At 42.1% G+C, this 22708-nt stretch overlaps 1 protein-coding gene across 3 annotated transcripts in view; it reads left to right on the plus strand.

The window, feature by feature from the left end:
* The window catches only part of itpr2 (inositol 1,4,5-trisphosphate receptor, type 2), a 56406-nt gene that overhangs the window by 26083 nt on the left and 7615 nt on the right, over positions 1-22708 (plus strand). For all 3 annotated transcript variants that reach the window (XM_069528065.1, XM_069528066.1, XM_069528067.1), the window contains exons 38-55: positions 9790-9910; positions 10172-10359; positions 10467-10647; positions 11350-11597; positions 11682-11882; positions 11990-12100; positions 12382-12477; positions 12585-12704; positions 13739-13873; positions 13982-14174; positions 14388-14513; positions 15202-15377; positions 15513-15677; positions 15785-15968; positions 18039-18125; positions 19497-19618; positions 19773-19938; positions 20024-20184. In XM_069528065.1, the coding sequence (XP_069384166.1) occupies positions 9790-9910; positions 10172-10359; positions 10467-10647; positions 11350-11597; positions 11682-11882; positions 11990-12100; positions 12382-12477; positions 12585-12704; positions 13739-13873; positions 13982-14174; positions 14388-14513; positions 15202-15377; positions 15513-15677; positions 15785-15968; positions 18039-18125; positions 19497-19618; positions 19773-19938; positions 20024-20184 (2781 nt within the window). The remainder of the gene's footprint in view (positions 1-9789; positions 9911-10171; positions 10360-10466; positions 10648-11349; positions 11598-11681; positions 11883-11989; positions 12101-12381; positions 12478-12584; positions 12705-13738; positions 13874-13981; positions 14175-14387; positions 14514-15201; positions 15378-15512; positions 15678-15784; positions 15969-18038; positions 18126-19496; positions 19619-19772; positions 19939-20023; positions 20185-22708) is intronic.

The raw sequence follows: 22708 nt of genomic DNA on the forward strand, positions 1-22708 counted from the left end.
GTGCAAGTGGTGGGTGGAGGAGTGTGAGAGAAAGAGATGGAGGGAGAGTGATGGAGGGAGGGAGGTAGTGAGTGAGGGAGCCATGTGAGGAGCCATGTGAGTGGAAGGGAAAAAAAAAGTGGGCAGCGGCTGCAGAGTGAGGGATTGGAGAGAAGCAGAGTCTGCTCAGTCCATGAGGAGACAGGGCAGGGGGTGCGCTTACGTAACTGCCTGCAGTGGCTGAGCCAGCGTCACGTGGAACATCACGTTCTCACTCCCTCCCTCCCTCCCTCCTTACTCTCACTGCTCTGTCCACTCACTGCCTCTCTCCTCCTCCTTTGCCCCCTCCGTGCTTTGTCTCGGTCTATCGCATTCTGTCTGCCCGCCTGAATTATTTTTCTCTGCTCCACCCAAGCCCTGCTCTCTGTTTACTTTGGGTCACACTCAGGGTGCTGGTCGGGCAGCGAGGACAAAGTCTGCAGGAGACACAGTGTGGGGATGTGTTAGCTCCTATTTCTGCACTTAACTGTCAGATAAGAGAAGCTTTACAAATGCTTGTCGCTCTCACTCGCTCTCAAGGCGTCTTTTTGATGGAAAGACTTCGAGAAAATATAATTGATGCATAATTATTTTGAGACAATATTAAAATCTTAAATCTGAGGAAATGAGCATAAATTGCCATGATAGACTAGAAATTTAAAATTCTAATCGTCACATGCACTGACATTATTCTATAGTTTTTCTATTGTTAACAATGGAAGAAAACAAATCCAGCTTTCGTTAGTCCTTCTCTTTAACTCAGCTCAGTACAGGTGTGAACGCAGCCAAGACATAATGACGATGCATTTAAGATCCAATGAGGTGATCTGGGACACGTTCTTTCAACTGCGTCAATGCAAATGCATCCTGGTCCACATGTGAAGGACCGCCCACTCAGCTAACGTCCTCTGACCTGCTACACTTTCACAAGGAACCGAAAACTTCTGAGATTTCGCCATAGATTGATTAACATTTTTAGAGAATAATAAAAAAATATTTTGTTTTTTCTTACTATTTCAAAAGGGTTAAAAGAAAACATCGCATTTTATCTCTAGCGATTGAGTGAGAGGGCGAGTTGATGGACTTATAGCACTCTAGTTGTGATCAGATTACCCAAGATGCATCCTAATGTCAAGTATGAACATGTCATTTCTCCACAATGACTCTGGCACTCAACCACAAGGCCAATCAGTCCTACAGAGGACTGTAAAAACATATCAGTAAAATCACGAAATACATATAGGTTCCTTTTTCTTTTTTTTTTTTTCAATGAAGAAACATTCTGAAACAGCCGGGCACTATACATTTAGCAAAGGTCATTCAAGCAGGAGTAAATATATTTTTTTAGGGGGCGATTTTCCTGCTGAATACAGAACATGTGACAGGAGCATATAATTACAACAGTAGGACCGTTTACATTGGACTGACTAAAAATAAACTACTGCCCACGCTCATTGTGATGAAGGAACACGTCAGAATAGTTTTGATAGTTTTTGTCCATGTGCAGAGGAATAAGATGTATGAGGCTTGTTTTTTTTGGTAGCATCAGTTTATTATTGGGTTTTTCTTTCTATGACACTAAAAGTTTTATCCTCGACAAATGACACCAGGGTGTAGTTCATATTTTAGCTGTTATTTTTGTGAAGCCCTGCATGTACAGTACATATGTAATGTGCATGTACACATGTAATTGCGTTGTCTTTACAGAATACTCAATAAGCCAGTTATGTAACACAAATCACTCACACTCTTTCGCTTCATTCCTCCCTCTCCTTCACACTCATCCCTGTCATTATCACACCTCTGACATCTCTGTCTGTCTTTCTCTTCCCGTCCCTCTCTCCCTCGCCTGCTTGCCAAGTTTTACACCACCTGCCCAAGGCAAAGCAGATTTACAGATTACCACCTAAGTGCATCACATGCATGCATACGGAAAGCCTTACTGAGACACACACACATGCAGTACCACACTGGTTGTCCCTGTGTGAGCTCATCCTGTAGTGTTCTTCCTGATTGTCTGTTGATGGGAGCAGTGGAACATGGCTTACGTTCATCCACAGGGAGCAGGCCAGCAGCCAGGGAGCAATCTGAGCTCAGGCTTTGTATGGCTTGACCTTTGGCTGGATCCAGGCTGACGCAGCACGATGGGTCAAATTAGAAAGTTGGACTCAGGAGAGAAAAAAAAAAAGAAAAATTTGCAACCTCAATAGAGTGTGACAGTGACCGCCCACTTTTATAACGGCTGTGGTTCCAGGAAGTAAATTTTCCATTCATTTTCTCCATGGATGTTACAGAATAGTTTGAAGCAATGAACCACGCTGACCAGCCATGAGATGAATCGTGACTATAAAACTGGTTCAGAGCAAAAAAATATTGGAAAATGGAAAAAGGTGGAAGTACAAGACTGTGTACTCAATTTTACCATGTATCCCATAAACCATTGCGATTGATCCCTTTCCTTCGACTTCTCTTTTCACTCATTTGGTCTTAATTTTGCTCATCTCTAAAAAGCTGCAGCATGTTCAAAGTGAAGCCATGGTTGCTCTGTGGTAATGTAACGCTAAATGATCTCATCACAGCCAACATTATTTTCGCGGTTGTGGTAAATATTTCCATGGTAGTAGCAAGCTCCACCAATCACAGCCGTCACTATTACACCTGGGGATTATGGGTAAAGTATTTTCTCCTTGACATTGCAGTTGATATCAGACAGACTTGTGGCTTCAACAGCAGCAGATAATATCATTACACAATCCCTTGGCTTGTGCTAAGTCTACAATGGATGTTTACAATATTACGGCTAGTAATCAAAATCTCTATTCAGAAAATGAATGTTGATCTCTTGTCTTTTTTATCCAACACCAAAGAACAACAACAACAATCTCAGTGGAAATCTGTTAGTCGTCTATTTTTTAGTACTGGAGGGTTATTTTTCCCTCCCTTTTGCACTCTCTTCTCTCGATCCTGCAGTCAGGTGTCTCTTAGTTGAGTATTATGTTTTGGTTGCCATAGCGATGACGGATTAGCCCATGTTGTTTATCTCGCTGGTCTTGTCCTGACTGGGCACAGGGTGTCTGTGTAGAAATGCTCTCAGGCCGCAGATGTTTTGCTGACTTTTTTTGCTCTGAGCTCTGAAGGAAATAGATGTAATGTGAAAAAACCCTTTTACTAAAAGCTATGAGCCGCTGTGAATGAGATGAATTATCAGTGTGAAGAGTGTTTCGACACGTAGCGTGTTATTTGAATCTAATTGCATGTGGGTTAGGTCACTTGTGCTCAGGGAGGCACATGACAGACGACAGGATGAATTATATGAATTGGAACGTGTCTGCACCAGTTGCTGGTGGCTGTCACTTTTGCTCACGCAGAAGAGCTGCTGGAGAAAATCTAAGAAAATCGACACAAGAGCCCAAAAGTAATTCAACAATTTGTTGAAGTTCACACTGTTTGACCTTTGTTGACCCGTTCAGAGTTTGTAGTTTAGTGCTAAGTGTGTTTCAGTCAGTGTCATGACTTTCAGATTCGCCACACTGCATCATTTGTAATACATGGCTATTGTGTCCCATTGTAAAAGAAATCTGTGATTTGACAAAGGCAAAAGTCTGAAATCTTGCAGCAAGATATGCCAGTAGTCCTCAGACACTCCTACAGAAAGTCTAAGAGTTTACAGCTACACTGACGGCTCTCTGAGCTAAAAGCTTGAGTCAGCATGGCAACATTTTGACTTCTTGATTCATAAATGAAAAATAAGGGATCAGCACATTTATTACAATTAATCTTTAGCGTGACATGAATGTCTGTATAATCTGATGCCAATCCATTTAAATGTTTTTGATATGTTCCACTCAAAAGCATAAATGTGAACCTCAGGGTGGTGCAAAAGGTCACCACAGTCATCAGGTCACGTGATCTGGAAACCATTAAAGTCTGATTAACATTTTGCACCAGTCCGTCCAGTAGATTTTCCAGTTGCCTGTAGATACCGTGTCCTGGATGACTAGCGGTTCACACGAACAGGGTTTCCTGGGATGGAATCAAATTCCCAGCCTGAATTACCATTTCAGTCCATCCCTGTTGTAGCCAACCAATCTCCAACATCACAGCGCACCTAACAAACACAGTCAGTGCTTAATAGTGTTAAGCACGTTTCCACGGTGACTCTGCCAGCTAACAGATGGCCTTTTGCTGAAATGCTTCTTGATCTTGCTGGTCCTGTATTTCCCTCAATCAGTTTTACCAATTCCTTTCACATGTGGCCCTAATTTGTTTGCGTGTGTGCTCGCTCGTTGGGTATAAGCATTTTCTGTGGAATTATAGCTTGAAAGCTGTGTAAATGGCAGCACATGATGCATACGTCAGTGTCTCCTGCAGGATCTCATCAGATGCCTGGAGCACGGTCTTGACTGGTTCTGTGTCCTAAGCTGCAGAGCTGTGACCACGGGTCAGGAATCGTTTCTTATCCCACAGAAGGGAAGAGAGGTGGAATGAAAAAGAGCAGTGATGGAGCAGGGATAGTTCTGTCTGTGTTATCTAACTTCATTTAAATAGGATCTGCTAACATAGTGTAGAACATCAAAGTGCTTCAGCAATAATTCACTCAGTGATTAGCAACAGCAGCATGCAATGCTGACTCTAGCTCCTGTTTACTCATATGCAGGACTTTCATGAGTCAAAGACACCACCAGTTTTTAGTTGCCAAAATCTTTTACTTTTAGATTATGTACGACCAGGAGTCTAAACTTTGCCGGAAAACTATTATTATCACCTTATTACCTGAGCTAACGTTTTTCAACATTTCCATTCCATTCCAATTAAAAATCTGGATCTAGTGATTTAATGTGGTTTAATAAGTGGACTGTTGGACCTTGGTGGAGGTATGTACTCTACTGAGTGACATTCTACTTTTTTTGTTGGTTGGTTGGTTGGTTGGTTTGTTTATTTGTCAGCAGGATTACGCGAAAGCTGCGGAATGGATTTCCATGAAACCTGGTGGAAAGATGGGCCACGAGCCAAGAAAGAACCCATTAAAAGTTGGCACAGATCCAGACAAAGAGGCAGCTTCAGGATTTGTTTTAACTTTCATTATCCTACAGAATAATTCATGGATCTTGATGAAAATATCAGGCTTATTTAAGGGACTGATATTTATGAGTGAGTGCAACTTGTAGCCGCTTGATTGAATCTAAGACTGCTGGGCCTCCGCAGAGGTTTGTGGTTAGGGTTAGGTTCCTGAGTGTCACTCTAGTTTCTAATAATGTGTAAATGGTGTGTCAAAGCCCCTGTTACAGTATACTGCCAGGAGTGAAACTGAAAAATTTAGTTGAGTTGAAAAATAGTTGAAGTAAAAAAAAATGTGCTCAGTCTAACAAAAATCTGTCTAAAAAAAGATTTCACCTGAAGAAATTAAACTCCCGCAATGTTGCAAATGTCATGTGTCTTTACTCTCTCTCTTCATATTCACATAGTGTTTGGCCAAAAACCACAGGCTAATGTGACTGTTGAAAGAAAATCATTGAAAAGTTTTAGATTACAGAAGGCTCCTTTCCCCTCCAGGCTCAGTAACTCCTCAGGGACTGAAACTGAATTCTTAGATAACATTAAAAACACACATTTATACACTGTACATGATCAGATTGAGTTTCAAACAGAGTTTTAGTATCACATGGAAGTAGGGTTGCAAAGGAGTGGGAAATGTCAGGTAAATTTCCAGAAACTTTCCATGGGAAGTTAAGGTGGGGAATTTTGGAAATATTCCAAATTGGAAACTTTCCATGAGAATTAAGGGGATTTATGGGAATTTATGGGAATTATTGGGAATTTATGGGAATTAACTGTAAATTGGGGGTAATTTAAACAAACTGGATCATATCCAAATATAAATGTAAATATTTTTGTTTTGTCATAAGCAGACATCCATGCAAAATAATACAATTAAAACAACACGACATTTCAACAGATTTATTTGAGTAGAACTTTAGTTTTATTTCTTGTACGAACAATTCTTTAATGAACAACAAAAACATGAATGTTGAGTAGCCTCTTAAATGGTCAATGAAATGAAAAGTAGCTTACATTTAGCACCTATTTTTATTTAATATTTCCAAGTTAAACATCAATACTATTATAGATCAAATATATTTACCCCATAATATTATCAAAACTTACTTGACTTCAGATAGTCCTCGGGCTCAAATGTGTGGCTTCAATAGTCTTGAAATCAGATGTGCATGTGATGGAGGAATGCACAGTGCATGTAGGGGGTGTGGCCTCAATAGCCCTGCAGTAAGCAGTGTGCTGTGTGCATGTGATTGAGGAGTGTACGTGAAGTAAATATGGTTGTTTTAGCTAAGATTATGCTACAATATATTTTCCCCAACTATATTTAAGTTCCCTGTTGAGAAGGAGGCCAACCTCCAATTTTGTAAATTTCAGATTTATTCCCGTTAATTCCCACAGAAAGTTTCCAACTTTTGCAACCCTACGTTGAAGTGATAGAAAATAATACGCAGCGAGTAACGTTTCAGGATAAAACGCTGTGCTGTGTGTTGACTGAAGTTTCTGCTGGGATCTAAGTGTTGCTTCCCTAGATTGTCAGATGTTTCTCAGGCCTCACTTGGCCTGTGGGGAAACGCTGCTTGTGCTGTGTCACAGTGTACTCCATCACGTTGTTTACAAAAGACACACACCCAGAGTCCTCATGTTTCTGTCATGGGAGAAAGTAACACAGAGAAAAACTATTAGCCCGCCGATTTGAATGTTGTTTGGGCAACATTTCTCTCCACTGCAGCTCCAGTCTCTGCTATAATCGACCTTGTCTGACCTGAGCGGCTCAAGCCTCCTCCTGCCTATTCCTGGCACCGTCTGTCTTGTTTCACAGCTGGCGCTGCCCTTCGCTGCGTGAGTGTTTCAGACCACCTAAAGAAGCTCAGGGCAGTCTGTGTCTTTGTCTTTCTCTCCGTGCAACTCTCTGGTGCCGGCGAGATCTGCAGACAGCGGAGCTGCGAGGGGGGGTTGCTTAAGGAGGGAGGGAGGGTGAGCGAGGATACCAGAGGTGGGGATCGGCAGCTCATCTCCAGCTTGGACACCAGAGCCGCAGTGTGGCGTGCCGTGGCACATTTTAAAAACACCACGAATGTCTGCTCCTCGCTAGGTTTTTGTTCCTTTCCTCCTCTCCCTCCCCCTCCCCCTCCCCCCCTTACTTCTATCAAATCTTCTTCTAACTCTATTTCTAATGCTCTTCCTTCTATCCTGGCTCTTACATCACCTGACTGGAGTTTGTCTTGTCAATGCAGCAGCAAGCAGATGAGTCAGGCTCGGTTGACTCTCCTCTACAGCCATGCTGCCTCCCCTCTCCTCTCCCCTGCTCCCCTCTCACTCTGCAGACACAGACCACAGACTGCATCACCCCGAAAGGACGCGAGCAGAAAAAACTGTCACTACTTTCAGCCCCCTTCCCACCAGGCTGTGTCTCTCACCGGTGATTGAGAGTCGTGCAAAAACGTCCTCTGTCATAAGTTTAACATATGCAATCAGTTAAAGAGTGCATGGGGATGTACTGCCGTATAGAGAGTGGTGCTGAGATTGTATTTGCACTTGCACTGAGTTTGTGTGTGTGTGTGTGTGTTTGTCTGTGTGTGTGTGTCTTTGTGTGTCTGTGTATGTGTTTGGGAGACAGCTCAGCCAGACAGTGCAGGCAGACAAGCGTCTCTGCTGACTGCAGATGAGATGGAGTGTTTACTGACACAGGGAGCATCAGCTGCACGTGCTCCTCTACAGCTTTGCTTAGTTTAAGGCTCTTCAGCTGGACTTTGCCTCGGTGGCCCCTCATGGCGAAGCACAGACCTAATTTTCTTGATCTGTCACTGTCAAATAATTGAAGGGTGAGGTTGGATTTTTGTAGAAAATATTCCCTCAATTAAACTTTGATAATTCGGTCTCGGTGTCTGAGACGTTTTTTACACAATTACAGTTTTGTGACTTTTGCAAAGTATATTGAAACTACTTAAAACAACACATGTAAAATAATCTACACAAATGAGTCATGATGAGCTGAATGCTAATTGCACAGAATCTGTCGGCATCAACAGTGGTGAGACAATCCCAATAAGAGACCTGTAAGCAAATAATCACTCCCACCAGCATCAATCATAAAACAATAACAATAAGGATGCACAAAATATGATTGTTTTTATTATCACTAAAAAAAAGTGGACCTTTTATTTTCTAATAAATTATCTAACCTATAAGAATGCCCGTCACTTGCACGGTGTCCTCAGATTGCCTTTTCTGTCTGAGCAACCAAAGATGTGAAGCAGTAAAACTGTGCAGCTGGTAAAGAGTTTCATCACTATTTATTTTAATTTCTAATCTATTAAAATTCCTGGTGATACACTTTTACTGATCAATTAATTGATTAATCAATTCATAATCAGCACTAATTTCATTATGCCTACAGCTTAAAAGATAAGTATGGTGAATACTCCCAGACTTTATTCAGCACCTCAGACAGTTTGAGTTTTGTAGAACTGACAGTTTTTAGGTATTTCTGTTTTTTCTTGTCCTCCACCTGTACAGCATCTCAGGGACAGGCGGATTGTCCTACTAACACGTTTCCATGGAAACCACAGGTAGCTCCCTACGGTCCATTCATTTTTCAGCTCCACCCTTCATTCAGTCTATTCATCCATCTTAGCCCTCCGTTGATCACAAATGACGAGGTCGGTTTGAGTTGTCAGGTTGTCATAGAAACTGATGCTGACCACCCTCAGTGTCCTTATCTTCTTCTTCATATGTCGTTCTGTCGTGTACAATAAAAACAGGTGGTGTAGCATCACCAGCCTGTCAATCACTCTCGCACTTACACGGCCATCGTAGGGAGATAATCTATTTAAAATCTTCTACTCTCATTTCTGCTCATCTATGTCAAATGCCACGAGAGACGCTGAAGAAATGTTTTGGTGAAATGTTAAACGTTATGAAAATGATACGTTGTAATCAACAGAAATGCCAGGTTTTCAGGTTGCACAATAATGAGGCAACATGTCTGGTCCAGAACTTCAGTATCATGGTCGAAATTTCAACACAGAACAAAGACAGCATCAGTATCTATGATTTCAGGAAAGACCAGCACTAATTACAACAAACCAAATTAGAAGAGCTCATATTATCACCAAGGCCCAACAGCCCCTTAAAATGCCCTCACGCTGCATCAAATGGAGCACACTCATAGATATCTGTCCCGTTAATATGCCATATTTGTTTTAATCAAGATTTATTAATTATTCCCTGGGAAAATTATCCCTGAATCCCTGACCTATACCCCACCGTTTCACCATGTTTCAAGAAAATCTGTGCGGTAGTTACATAACATCCTCTGTGGAGGTAAATATAACTGCTTTTTTATTTTTCTCAAATGAAAACCTCTCATAAAAGCTACGTTTGGATCTTTTCATTGAGCGACACTCATTGTCAGGCTCCTCAGTCAGATTCTTTGTTAATAAGCATGGTCGCTCATCAAGTCATCATTTGAATCAAGGAAGAAAAGCATCACAGTGATGGAAGATGAATCTGCTATTAAAGAGATGATTTAGTTCCAGTGAATACACATCACCCTCTCCATAAATATTCTTGTGTTTGTTGATGCGTCCATCATTTTGTCATTATCTTCATGGTCATGTCTCACAAAATGTGGCTTTTTCAAATGTGGTAAAATGTGAATCTCTACTCTCAGACTGTGATGCTGATTCAACATTATGATTTCTTTCTCCACAGGGAAACGATTTAAGAAAGATTCTGCTCACACGATACTTTGGAAATCAAAAGCTTCTCTCCAAGTCGGAGCTTGGGAGTGGAAACAGCTCATCTGGCGGCTTTGTCAAGCCGTCATCCGGAGGTACTGAGAACCCCAAATAAACCCTGTAGACACTGCAATAACTGCTCCCTGCAGGAGAAACCACAGCAGCTAACATGACAGCACTGTTTGACAGTCGCTGGCAGACTTCAGTAAACACATTCACCACATTCAAATCGCCACACAAATATATACATTATTTCTGTCCAAACACTTTTATTATAACAAAAAATATCAGTAATGTCCACAGGTATGTCTCTTCAGAGTACAATTATGTTAAATGCTGATATAAAATCTCTGCAGGAGGTTCTCCCATGCTGGATTCTGACAAACCAGGCAGCAACATTGTGGAGATCCAGTGTCTCCTGGACATCGTCGGGACGTCAGATCTGGTGATTGACCTCATCGTCAACACTAAGAACGACCGGGTGTTTGAGGAGAGCATCCTGCTGGGTATCGCCCTTCTCCAGGGGGGAAACACACAGATACAGGTGGGAGCGCCACACAAGTCCTTCATTTCGCCCTATTTACATAAACGTGTAATCACGGATTCAGATTTAGAAGATTTACACTCACCACCACTCTGCTTTCCACCCAGAACTCCTTCTACACACAACTGTACAAGCAGAAGAAGTCAGAGCGCTTCTTCAAGGTTTTCTACGATCGCATGCGTCTGGCCCAGCAAGAGATCCGATCCACCGTGTCCGTCAACATGTTTGAGCTCAGTTGCAGAAAAAGGGACGACGACTCTGACATCAATGGCATCAGGTTCAAAAAAGGTGCAGGATGCTGTTTATATGTGAAACCAGAAAATATGTATCTCCTCCACCAGCCTCTAACATACACCGAACCTCTGGGTCAAAGTGAAGGTGAGAGAAAGTCAGAGAAGTTGATTTAAAGTGAACCCACTGGATAATAACGTCACAGGTACCAAGAGATGTGCTTTGAAAGGTGAAAACACTGAGTCATTGAGGTCATGTCCAGAACACAGCCAAGCATTTCCATAGAAACGGGCTGCGGGGGTGAGTGGAAAGCCACAAAACCTGCTCAAATATAAACTTGGAAATCTTACTGCTTTCACAGCATGTGTGGTCTCGCTCAGCCTTGACTTTAAACAATAGTGTCGAATAAATCCAAAATGATCTTGTTTGCTCTGCTGACCTCTGTGCAGACTGTTGTTCCCGTCTCCTGCAGTCACATGTCAGAGGCCATGTGACGGCCCACATCACAAGCCTATCAAAAGACCATTGTATCAAGATTGAATGCTTTCACGCTTCAGAACCCCGCTCAATATTCTCCAGGGGGTCTCTGGATTACATTTTTTTTTAACACGTGTCGTATGTCAAAGTGCAGGTGAATCATTACATGCAAAATGATTCTGCATGTCTCAGATGAACTTGAGTGCCACCCTCTGCCAAATCTGCACTGTCCAATTGTGAATGAACAGAACTAACTTCTGTGTGTCTCCCTGGATGCTGTAGGAAAAGACTCAGGGCTTCATATGAGGGAGGACATGCGAGGGCAGCTGAAGGAGGCGTCCTCTGTGACCTCGAAGGCCTTCTGCACCTTCAGGAAGGAGCAGGATCCCGACATTGACGGCCAGAACAGCGAGATAGTCGGGGCTGAGGAGGTTATAGAGGAAACTCAGATGAGCCCAGCCATCACCATCATGAAACCCATCCTACGTTACCTGCAGCTGCTCTGCGAGAACCACAATTCAGACCTACAGGTACTGCAACCACTCTGTGATTAGAGTAACAACCTTTAAGTCCAGCTACTGTTTAATTTACTTTTTTTTCTGCTTTGAATCCAGAACTTTCTGCGTAACCAGAACAACAAGACCAACTACAATCTGGTGTGTGAGACTCTTCAGTTCTTGGACTGTATTTGTGGAAGCACCACAGGAGGTCTCGGGCTGCTGGGCCTTTATATAAATGAGAAGAACGTGGATCTGGTTCGCCAAACCCTGGAAACCATCACAGAGTACTGCCAGGGACCCTGCCATGAAAACCAGGTGAGGCAAACAATAGGCCTGGTGTAGTGGATAGTCAACAAGGTCATTGATTATGTATGACTGGGGATTCTTTTTGTCTCTAACTGTTCCCATCTTCATTTTTCTAGACCTGTATAGCCAAGCATGAGTCAAATGGCATTGACATTATCATCGCACTGATTGTCAACTCCATCAATCCACTGGGGAAGCATCGCCTGGACCTGGTGCTGGAGCTCAAGGTGAACGGCGGGTGTTGCTCTCAGAAAGGCCAGGCTCTGTGAAATGATTTACCCTTTAGTACTTCAAATATAATGTGATCGTTAATAAATGGAGTCTGATGTCGTGTTTGTTGGTTGCACTGCAGAGATTTTCAATGTTGTAACTCTTCAAATTGTTCACATTAGAGCATTCAAATGGTGATTCTGCTAAAGACTTAATCCATTATTAGTGAAAAGGAATTGCTAATACCTGAATCATCGATGGTGTTGTGTGAGCTCATTAGCTGAACCTTTTGTTTTAGAACAATGCGTCCAAGCTCCTACTGGCTATCATGGAGAGCCGCCATGACAGTGAGAACGCAGAGAAGATCCTCTACAAGATGAGACCCAACGAGCTGGTGAGTGTGTGTGAGTGTGCGTGCGTGTGTGTGTGTGTGTGTGTACACCAGCATGTAAAATACTTCACCCTAAGGAGCAGTGACTTTTCATAATTGCTGTGCCTCAGGTGGATGTGATGAAGGAGGCGTACACTCAGGGTCTGGAGAGTGAGGAGGATGGGGACAGTGTTGGAGACCAGATCAAGCCCAGAGACGTCGGACACAACATTTACATCCTGGCCCACCAGGTAATAGAAGAGCCTGGGCGAGCCATTACTGTTTTCTCTCTGTCTGTCTAACCTTCTGCTCACCTCAGGGCCTTTCACTGCAGGAGCTGGCACGTGTGCGTGTGTGTGTGTGTGTGTGTGTCCCTATTAGAGTGTGTTGTCTGTGCTAAATGATGGAACACTGCTCTTCTGTGACTGAACCGCTCTGCCAGTTTTGCTTAAATTAGTTTTCGGGATGCGACACTGGTTGTGCACAGAGGTAGAGCGCCAGTGTTCACTGTGGTTTACCAGGGTCCCAACAGTAAAGAAATGGGACTGGTGTGTCGCGCCACTGAGAAAGTTGTATTGTGAGTGATTGTGTTGTGCATCGTGTGCTTCTCTGCCTTTCTCTACACTTGATGTCATTTGAAGAGGGCAGGCAGTGTAGCGGGTTTTCACTTCTTCTTCAGAGTCAGTGTCAGACAGGGTATTTTTGTCCAAACAACCAGACGAGTTTCATAATGACAAGGAAACCTTTTTTCTTCTTTTTTTTACTGTTTAGCTGTTGATTCATTTTTGACCTCAGAGTATGAAAATGTGAAAATAACATGCACACATATTTGTTGCAAGATGTTGGGAATAATTTTAAGAATTAGATTAACATTATTTTTATTGTTTAAGTAGAGGCTGAACGATATGGATTTTTGAAGGCTCATGCTGATATCAGGGGTAAAAAAAACCAATCATATTTAAGTATTGGCCGATATACGTATTTAAAAAAATCATCAGTCATTCCTAAAATATCGAAATATAAATGAGGCTTGATATAACTAACATTTAAAAGAAAATAATACTAACAAACATTTTCTAAATAGCTTATTCTGTAACTAAAAGGTTTAAAAGTTATAGGATCTTATCAGTAAAAAACATAACCAACACGATGTCAGTGTTGGCTTATGTCAGTCGATTTTTTGGGCAAAATGATATATATATATATATATTTGTAGCCCTTTTGACCTTTAGTCAATTATGTTCCTTATTTTTTGAAAGTGTGTGTTTTCTTCTTTGGATTCTAGCTCGCCAGACACAACAAGATCCTGCAGCAGAGCCTCAGGCCAGGGTCGGTGTTGGGGCAAGTGTCGGGTGTGGACTCCGACAGTGAGAAAGACGACGCTCTTCATTACTATGCCAACCACACAGCTCAGATAGAGGTTAAACCTCATCGTCACTTTGTCCATTTATAATCTCACTCTCAAAAACCTGTACAGTACAATCCACGGTAACCTGTAATGAGGATATATTCTAAATCTATTGTCCAGATTGTGCGCCATGACCGCAGCATGGAGCAGATTGTCTTCCCCGTGCCTAACATCTGCGAGTACCTCACAGAGGAGTCCAAGGTGCGCGTGTTCACCACCACTGAGCGAGACGACCAGGGCAGCAAGGTTAACGACTTCTTCCAACAGTTTGACAACCTCTACAATGAGATGAGGTGGCAGAAGAAGATCCGCAGTAAGTTTTTACCCCCTGAATCCAGTACATGGAAAATAATGATGGTGGCAGCAGAAACTAGCTGCAGGATGGTAAATAATGATTATCATCCTGAGTGTGTGGCTAGTGTTATATTCAGAATAAATTGAAGGGTCTGCAGTGATGTTGTGTTGTTTGTGTGTGTTGAGTTTGTGTCTCCGTTCTTACCGTAAACTCCCTGTTTTGTGTGTGCAGAAAATAAGGCTCTGTTTTGGTTCTCACGCCAAATCTCTCTTTGGGGGAGCATCTCATTCTACCTGGCCTGCTTGCTCAACATTGCTGTGGCCGTATTTTACCCATTTGGTGATGACGGAGATGAGGGTGAGAAAAAATATGTTTTGTTCACAACTACAGATGAGCATGTCCTGGACAATCGTCAGACAGCGTAGTTTATACTCAGTAGAGCAGCAGCTTCCACTCAAGATAAGTTTCTTGAAAAATTTTAAATTATCTATCTGCCCAAGTAAAAATAGTTTATTTGACAGTTCATCCATGTAATAAAACTGATATTTGCTTTGTTCTGCATCATTAACAAAACCAAAAATACAATCTGAGTTTCTCAATCAAAAATGAGGAAGAGATCATTTTATTGTATTGGACATGAGGACCAGTCACATGAGGCTGTCAAATAAGAGAATGATAAACACCCACTTCACTGTCCATCCTCTTTTAAATCACTGTTTTCATTATCCACTGTTATCTTACAAATTTGTTTATCTGGACACTCTGGAAATAAATCAATAGAACATATAACGCATATCTTAAGACTTAGAGGTTTACAAACACAGCTATACAGTAAGTGTAAGTATATACAGTCACACTTACACTACTATTGAAGATCTGAGAAACACCAGGATTAACTTAAATGTCGACTAGTATAAATCCTATAAACAAATTTCAGGAAAGTACTTTTGAAACTAATTGAAAAATTCCTAATTAAATAATTCAAATAACAATGCATGGATTGGTTTTATATTTTTTATCTCTATTTTATTTATGGTCTGTCCAGGCACCTTGTCCTCGTTTTGGAACATCTTACTGTGGGTGGCACTAGGGGCGTTCACTGCATTACTTCCTGTCTTACCGAAGCCGTGGGGCATCCTGTTCTTCCTGGTCTCCCTGATTCTACGGGCCATCTACACAATGGGCCTCGGTCCTGCTCTGTTGTTGTTGGGTACAATCAATGTAAGTCCAGGAAGTGTTAAAGGAAACAAGGGAAGATGAACAGTCTTGTGGAAGGATATGTAATTCCTTTATCGCATCTTTATTAAATCTTTTCTTCTTTTTTTTATTCCTGTGGTTTATTTTCCTCTCTTTCAGCTTTTCAACAAGCTCGTCTTTCTTGTAAGTTTTGTGGGTAACCAGGGGACGTTCACTCGAGGCTACAAAGCAGTCGTTATGGACATGCTTTTCATCTACCATTTGAGCTACGCCATAATCTGCGTCCTGGGCCTCTTTGTACACGAGTTCTTCTACAGCTTTTTGGTGAGAAATCTATCAATATGTTTATCTTCCATTAAATTGAGACAGACGGATCAGCCTCAATTCCGATTACACGAGTTTAAAATCAATTCGCTGATGATCTTCCACAGCTATTTGACCTGGTGATCCGAGAGGAGACGCTGCTCAACGTGATAAAAAGTGTGACAAGGAATGGCCGCTCCATTATTCTGACAGCTGTTCTGGCCATTTTCCTCGTCTACTTCTTCTCTATCATCGGCTTCCTGTTTCTCAAGGATGACTTCCGCATGGAGGTGGACCGCCTTCCTGCACCAGGTCTGGACTCCATCAACTATTAAAACACTCTTCATCATTATTATGCAGTGCTGTGAAAAGTGAAGGGACCAGACTTTCTGTCTTGTAAAGTTTCTACCTTTCATGTCACCGTATATATATAAAGATGGACGATCTGTCACCAGTTCCTCCAGTTATACAAAAATGAAATTTGTGCCGCCATCGTGTATTTGTCTGGGCTGTAGCCATCATGGTGCAAAGCCGTGTTATCAAGGTCCCACTAATACACATCCTCAACCAATCAGGACTCAGTCACAGCTGTCAATCATGATGTTTCACCCCACTTTTTATAGCATCAAACTCCCAATTAAAACCAAACTTACCGGACAAACAGAAAGGACAGAAATAACGACAAATATTTATTTGATGTGCACTTTTACTTTTTGTTTGATCCATGTCCCAACAATTAACATGACAAAGGTGGCAATCAAGGAACTTTGGCTTCATTTTTAGGGAGCTGTCCTGACAACCATAGTGATCTAAGACTGCAATGTTGCTGGTTGTAGCTGCAATGCTCTGGAATTAAGCCTTAAAACATTTAACCTCAAACATGTCCTAAACCTTAACTGTTAACTGTCCTGTCATCACCATCTATAAATAAGTTATCAATAGCTCAAGAGATTGTGCGTCTTATTGGTTAATGAAATAGAGAGTATATCAATGTAAAATAGATGGTAGCTCATTATCGAGAGATGAAGCCGAAATATCCCAGACATGAATGCTGCTATTTTGCACATTTGGAGCCAGTAGTTATCGGAGGGATGGAACCATGGTCCTGCCGATACACACGCGTGACCAGTCACAAGTCTCAGTCTCAGCTGTCAGTCATGATGTTTCATCTGGTTTTGATAGAATAACGTCCCATCCATTAACATGGTTTATGACCTGTGCTTAACCAGCAATCAGGTGGCGATAGAGACGCATTGGCTTCACATTTGAGGAGCCGTCATGTTGTCCATCTTTGTATGCAGTCAATAGTTAATGGTTATAACTTCTAGCGAAATTAACTTGATACCGACGTATAAGAAACATCTTCATATTTGGGCACCATCAAACCATGGATAAAAGGATTCTTGGCCAACATCTTATTCCATATGTACAATCTCTATATAAATATAGTCGGACACAGTATATGCTGTTGGGTGTAACAATTCCTAAAAATCTCAACTTTTGAGCCATAACTTCTTTTGTTTTGGGGAGGTGGTTCCTCTTCCTGTAGCACAATACGAGACTGTGGACGTATGTGTCACGAGTTTGGTCTTGGTTTCAGAATCGCTGCACCTCCACTGTATATATGTACATATTCAGACACATGTTTTGAAAACACTGTGGAGAGCGTGGGAGCGTTAATGAGCTCCGGCACGGTGCTCTGCCGGTCAGGAAGACAACCTGCCAGCACATGTGCACCTGTTGCATAACCTGGTGGCCGCGCCATCCTGTGTTCTGATGAATAGAGCGCAGCAGAGCAGTGGTGGGTTATGTAACCAGCTTGCCTCATGCCTGTCTGTCTGTTAGCTGGAGGCTGAGCTGAGACACAACCGGGGCTCCATCAAAGCTGAGGAGCACCCCGTCCAAACTGCTGCCGCCTCAGGCCTGCGATCCCTACGCCCCGTCTCAGTCATACTGTCTCATCTGCTCTTCTTCTTCCTCTTCCTCTGCCTCTTGATTCCCTGCCCTGCCCTCTGTCTTCCTGCCCGTCAGCGAGGACGGCCCTCTTGGTGACACTCTGGCCTATGTGCACAGCTCTGCCCATCTGCGTGAGCTGAGCTCATTCAAGAACGGCTCCTCGGCTGCTTTGCTGGTGTGCAAATGATTTGTTCAGGTTTTTTTCAGCAACACTTCACCGCCCACCCAGCAGCTGCTGCCTCAGTTTACATAATGTCTGTCTATATCCTTCGGGCTGATTTTACTGCTGCTGATGAGAATTAATCAGGGAGGAGTTTAAATGCTAGAGCACAATTTAATCATCTTCTTTCATCTGTAAATTCTCAGTGCCTTATCATTAATCCACTCTACATAATTTTCCATTTTTTTCTCTGTATTTCTTTGTAGGAAAAAGGGATTTATTGAGTAACAGTGAAGTTGCTGAAACGTGTATAAAAGATAGCTGCCCTGTCTCAACAGCCAAATCTGCTGCTGGTAAGTTTTAAGATTAAATTAAAGACAAATTAGTATTTTATTTTATTTTAATGTACCAGTTAAGAAAATTTCTGTCAAGAGGACAGAATTGTAATCATATTGCAATTTGTGACCTTTCTGGCAGTAGTCAGTTCCTGAAAGGTTACTCACACACACAGGCACGCACACTGAGACACACACACGCACACACACTGTCAAACACTGTTTCATACACACACACGCACACACACTGTCAAACACTGTTTCATACACACACACACACACACACACACTGTCAAACACTGTTTCATACACACACACGCACACACACTGTCAAACACTGTTTCATACACACACACACACACTGTCAAACACTGTTTCATACACACACACACACACACACACACACACACACACTGTCAAACACTGTTTCATACACACACACACACACACACACACACTGTCAAACACTGTTTCATACAAACACACACACATACACACTGTTTCATACACACTCACATTGTCACACACTGTTTCCAACACACACGCACACACACTGAGAGGTGTGCACACAGAGAAACTTGGTGAGGCAGAGTGGGTGACTCACATTCCTGTTTGTTCTCTTGCATCTCCATGGATCACCTGCACGATGGGGGCACGCACGTGATCTCATCGACATCCTTCACTTCCTTTTTCTTCTGAGCACTCACGCTGTACATGCCATGTCCTCTCCACAGCCCTTTTATATGTACATTTCATATGTGATATGAATAATATATAAGGGTTTGTCATAGTTTTTTAGCACCTTTAATATTTTTCTATTTTATTCTCACATTTAAGAGAAGAGAGAAAAAGCAGGTGGAGAAATGTATTTTATCTGTAGTCACACTCGTTTACAGCTGTTTATCAGTAAGTAGTAAAAGCTAGGTGATAATTTTTTTAAATGAGGTCTGACTGCATTTGAACAAATTAAAGCGTTATTAAAGATTTTCCTGAAGTTGAACTTGAGTTTTTTCAAAATCATCCATTTACTTACTTTAATTTAATTAATTTCAGTTCAATTCATATTACTAATATGGAAAATTAAGAGGGTGCGTGAGCCAAGAAAAACCCTGTTAAATATTGGGGCAGATCTGGTAAAAGGGGTCGATTCAGTTATTTAGTGTGGTGCAGATCCACATATCCAGGTCTGGTAGGGGAACATTTTTGGCCTTGGCAGAGGTGGATGTATATTTATTACAGTACGACCTTTTGCTGTAACACAAATTAAGATATTAAGGTGCCACCACTGTTATGATGTACTTTTTGTTTCTTTCTTTTTAGGTTAATTACATCTCTGTTTTTCTGTCACCTGCCACTCACATGTTGTTCTGTGCATGTGTCCTGTTATAGATGATGATGATGGGATAGAGCGTGTGTGCGACACGCTACTCATGTGTATAATCACAGTGTTGAACCAGGGACTGCGTAACGGAGGAGGTGTGGGAGACATTCTCAGGAGACCATCCAAAGAGGTAAGCAAATGAACAAATAAACTGATGAGTTCACTTACTATGGAATTATTTAGATTCTTAATGGCCTGTACTAGTCATAAACAGCATTTGTCCTGTACCAGCTTCTGTTTAAAATGATGCGTTTCCATTTTTCACCTCTAACCTCACCATCCAGGAGCCTCTGTTCGCCGCCCGCGTCGTTTACGATCTTCTGTTTTTCTTCATCGTCATCATCATCGTCCTCAACCTCATTTTTGGTGTCATCATCGACACCTTTGCTGACCTGAGGAGTGAGAAACAAAGGAAGGAGGAGATCCTGAAAACCACCTGTTTCATCTGTGGTGAGTTCAGTTCCTGGGTTCACCTCACATCGTGGTCAAATGATGCAGCAGCACGAGAATAAAAAGAGATGATGCTGATTTTCAGGCTTGGAAAGGGACAAGTTTGACAACAAGACGGTGTCGTTTGAGGAGCACATCAAATCTGAGCACAGCATGTGGCACTACCTTTACTTCCTGGTCCTGGTGAGGGTGAAGGATCCGACCGAGTACACCGGCCCTGAGAGCTACGTCGCTCAAATGATTGCGGTCAGTCGAGGAAACACACTCACAGACAGACTATTGTTGTAATGCAGTTTCAGTTGGCTTAAAAATTGCCTCACACAGTCACCTTCAAATTACTCTGCAGTGTTTTATTTTTGCAATCTTTATAAAAGTGTAATAATTTAGGAATTTGAGACTGTTGCACAGTTTTTTTTAAATATTGCACAGGAACACATAAACACATCTGAGCCTGGGGGATTGTGTTCATTATTCCACATGGAGCACATAGACAAACAAACCCATTCATTTCACACCCTAATTCATATTTTGCCGGCGAGCTGCACCAGTCAGCATACAGATGTCTGAGTGTTGGAGTCTGAAAGCTGTGCAGCCTTCCTCAGTGAGCAGAAGTCCACAGTGTGCTAGAGGAGCGTGCGCCTCCACAGCAGACAAGCGATCGAAAAATGAGACTGAGCCTCTAGGCCTGTGCCAAGCATCCCAATTTATTCTCCTTCCCTCTCACACAGAGAGAGAGAGAGATGGCTCTCTGTGGCGAGGTAGTCGACACTATGCTGAGCTTCACTGTGCTCCTAACCTGCTGGGACACAGTGTGGCTAAATAGTAATTAAACCCAGTCCAGGTCCATTATCATCAATGCACCAACTTGCTGCCGTGACACACAGACGAGAAGTTGAAGGATGTTAGGGCAGTTAAAGGTGTTGCCATCCGGTTAATGGATTCATATGACGCCTCCCGGAGCACAATGGCACATTTTGTGATTAACATTCAGCCGTGATGGGCATGAGAGTGGTCGCATTATAACGATCGATTTGCATAACAAACAAGTGACGGACATTTGAGTTAATATGCATCAGCAGGTCTTCCTCCAGGTCACTTCTCTGATGCCAGGCCACAGCATTACTGTGTGATGAGGTAATGATGAGTCAGGAATTCATACTCACACCTGCAGAATAGAAACACAGGGAGCACAGACTCCAGCTAAAACAACCTATGTCTACTTTTGTCTTCATGTAGTTCCTTTGTGTTTTATATAAAATTCTTCATTCTTATAAAATATCAACATGGTTAAAAAAGACAAAACATTTGTAATATTAGAAACAACTTTATTGTCAGACCAGTGTTTTTGACTTTTTCACATTTAATAAAAACATTTAAATAATATACATAGAGTTTACATCAGCCACTGGGTCTTCAGGTTAAATATTTGGCCAATCACGTTCCTGCCTCGAAACAGTTTAGTTCAGGTTTTTTTTTTCTATCAAATTTACGTTCAACATTGAATCAAAAAATCTCTGATGGCATTTTCGCACCTTAAAGATTAATCTCTGTGTCACATTGTTTACATTTTATCTGATCAGTTTTGGTTTCACATTGTAATGTAGAGAGCGCACTAAAGACTTTTGTATGACACACGTACCTGCATGTGCTGCGTCAACATATACTTGACATTGATTGGTTTGTAGACGGGTGTGCGTCTGACATTGCCGTTTTGTTGTCATCTTTCTGTTAGAATGACAGATCTACAACAGTCAGTTAGATATAGATTATAAAGCTTTTAATAATAAATAAAAAATATAAAATGAATAATTATTTTTAGAAGAATAGGGTTAAAAGTTACTACTTCTACTAGCTTTTGCTGCTTTGATTTTAAATCATGGTTACATGATGTGTAGTAGAAACATATGATCCAATGACAACAAAACAATGGCATCCAGAAGAAATCAAGAGTTGACTGAATTACCTCAGCAAATTCTTAATCTCTTCATTTTAAAGTAGAGGAGTTCATGACGTCTGCAGCAGTCGCTTCATTTGTCCTCTCAGAGTCTGGTCTGACTCGTGTTTAGGCAGGAAGTGTCAGTTTGCACTTTGTGGCTTCACTTGTTAAACTCCAGCTTTATTTTAAACACTCACTGCACTACAGTACGAGTCAGTGTGAAGCTCCTGGCCTGAGGAAAACTCTGCCCTCCCCTCCCCTCCCCTCCCCTCCCCTCCCCTCCCCTCCCCACGCCTGGTTGGAAAAGAGCTGAAACTCGATGACCGTACACACACACACACACACACACACACACACACACACACTGACACTTATAATGACTGCATCTGCTGGGATAGACTGATGCAGTGCCAAGCAAAAGAGTGGGATCATGTTACACCAAGTGTCTGTTCTGTTGCTGTGTTGTACATGTGGATGTGAATCATTGTGTGCGGTGTTTGTGTGTAAAGTTATGACGACTACAGGCCCAGCAGGTACTGCAGCAGCCACAATGCTGTTACATAACCCATCTCAAGTGGCCTGATAATAGCTCAGCCCTGCCTGGCACGTGCTCTCCTGTCCCTGTCTCTCTCACACACACACTCACACACACACACACGCACACACACACAGAGTGAGTCACTGTCACATCACACTCTTCATTTACAGCACACATGTGACATGTGAACAACAGCAGTAACTATATAATGGATGAATACAAAGGAGCCTACACTTGTGATGTAAATTGAAATCAGAGGTCAAAGTTGATCTTATATGACATAACGTGTGTGTGTG

Source organism: Paralichthys olivaceus, chromosome 7 (genome assembly GCF_024713975.1).
Source record: "Paralichthys olivaceus isolate ysfri-2021 chromosome 7, ASM2471397v2, whole genome shotgun sequence".
NCBI classification, from domain to species: domain Eukaryota; kingdom Metazoa; phylum Chordata; class Actinopteri; order Pleuronectiformes; family Paralichthyidae; genus Paralichthys; species Paralichthys olivaceus.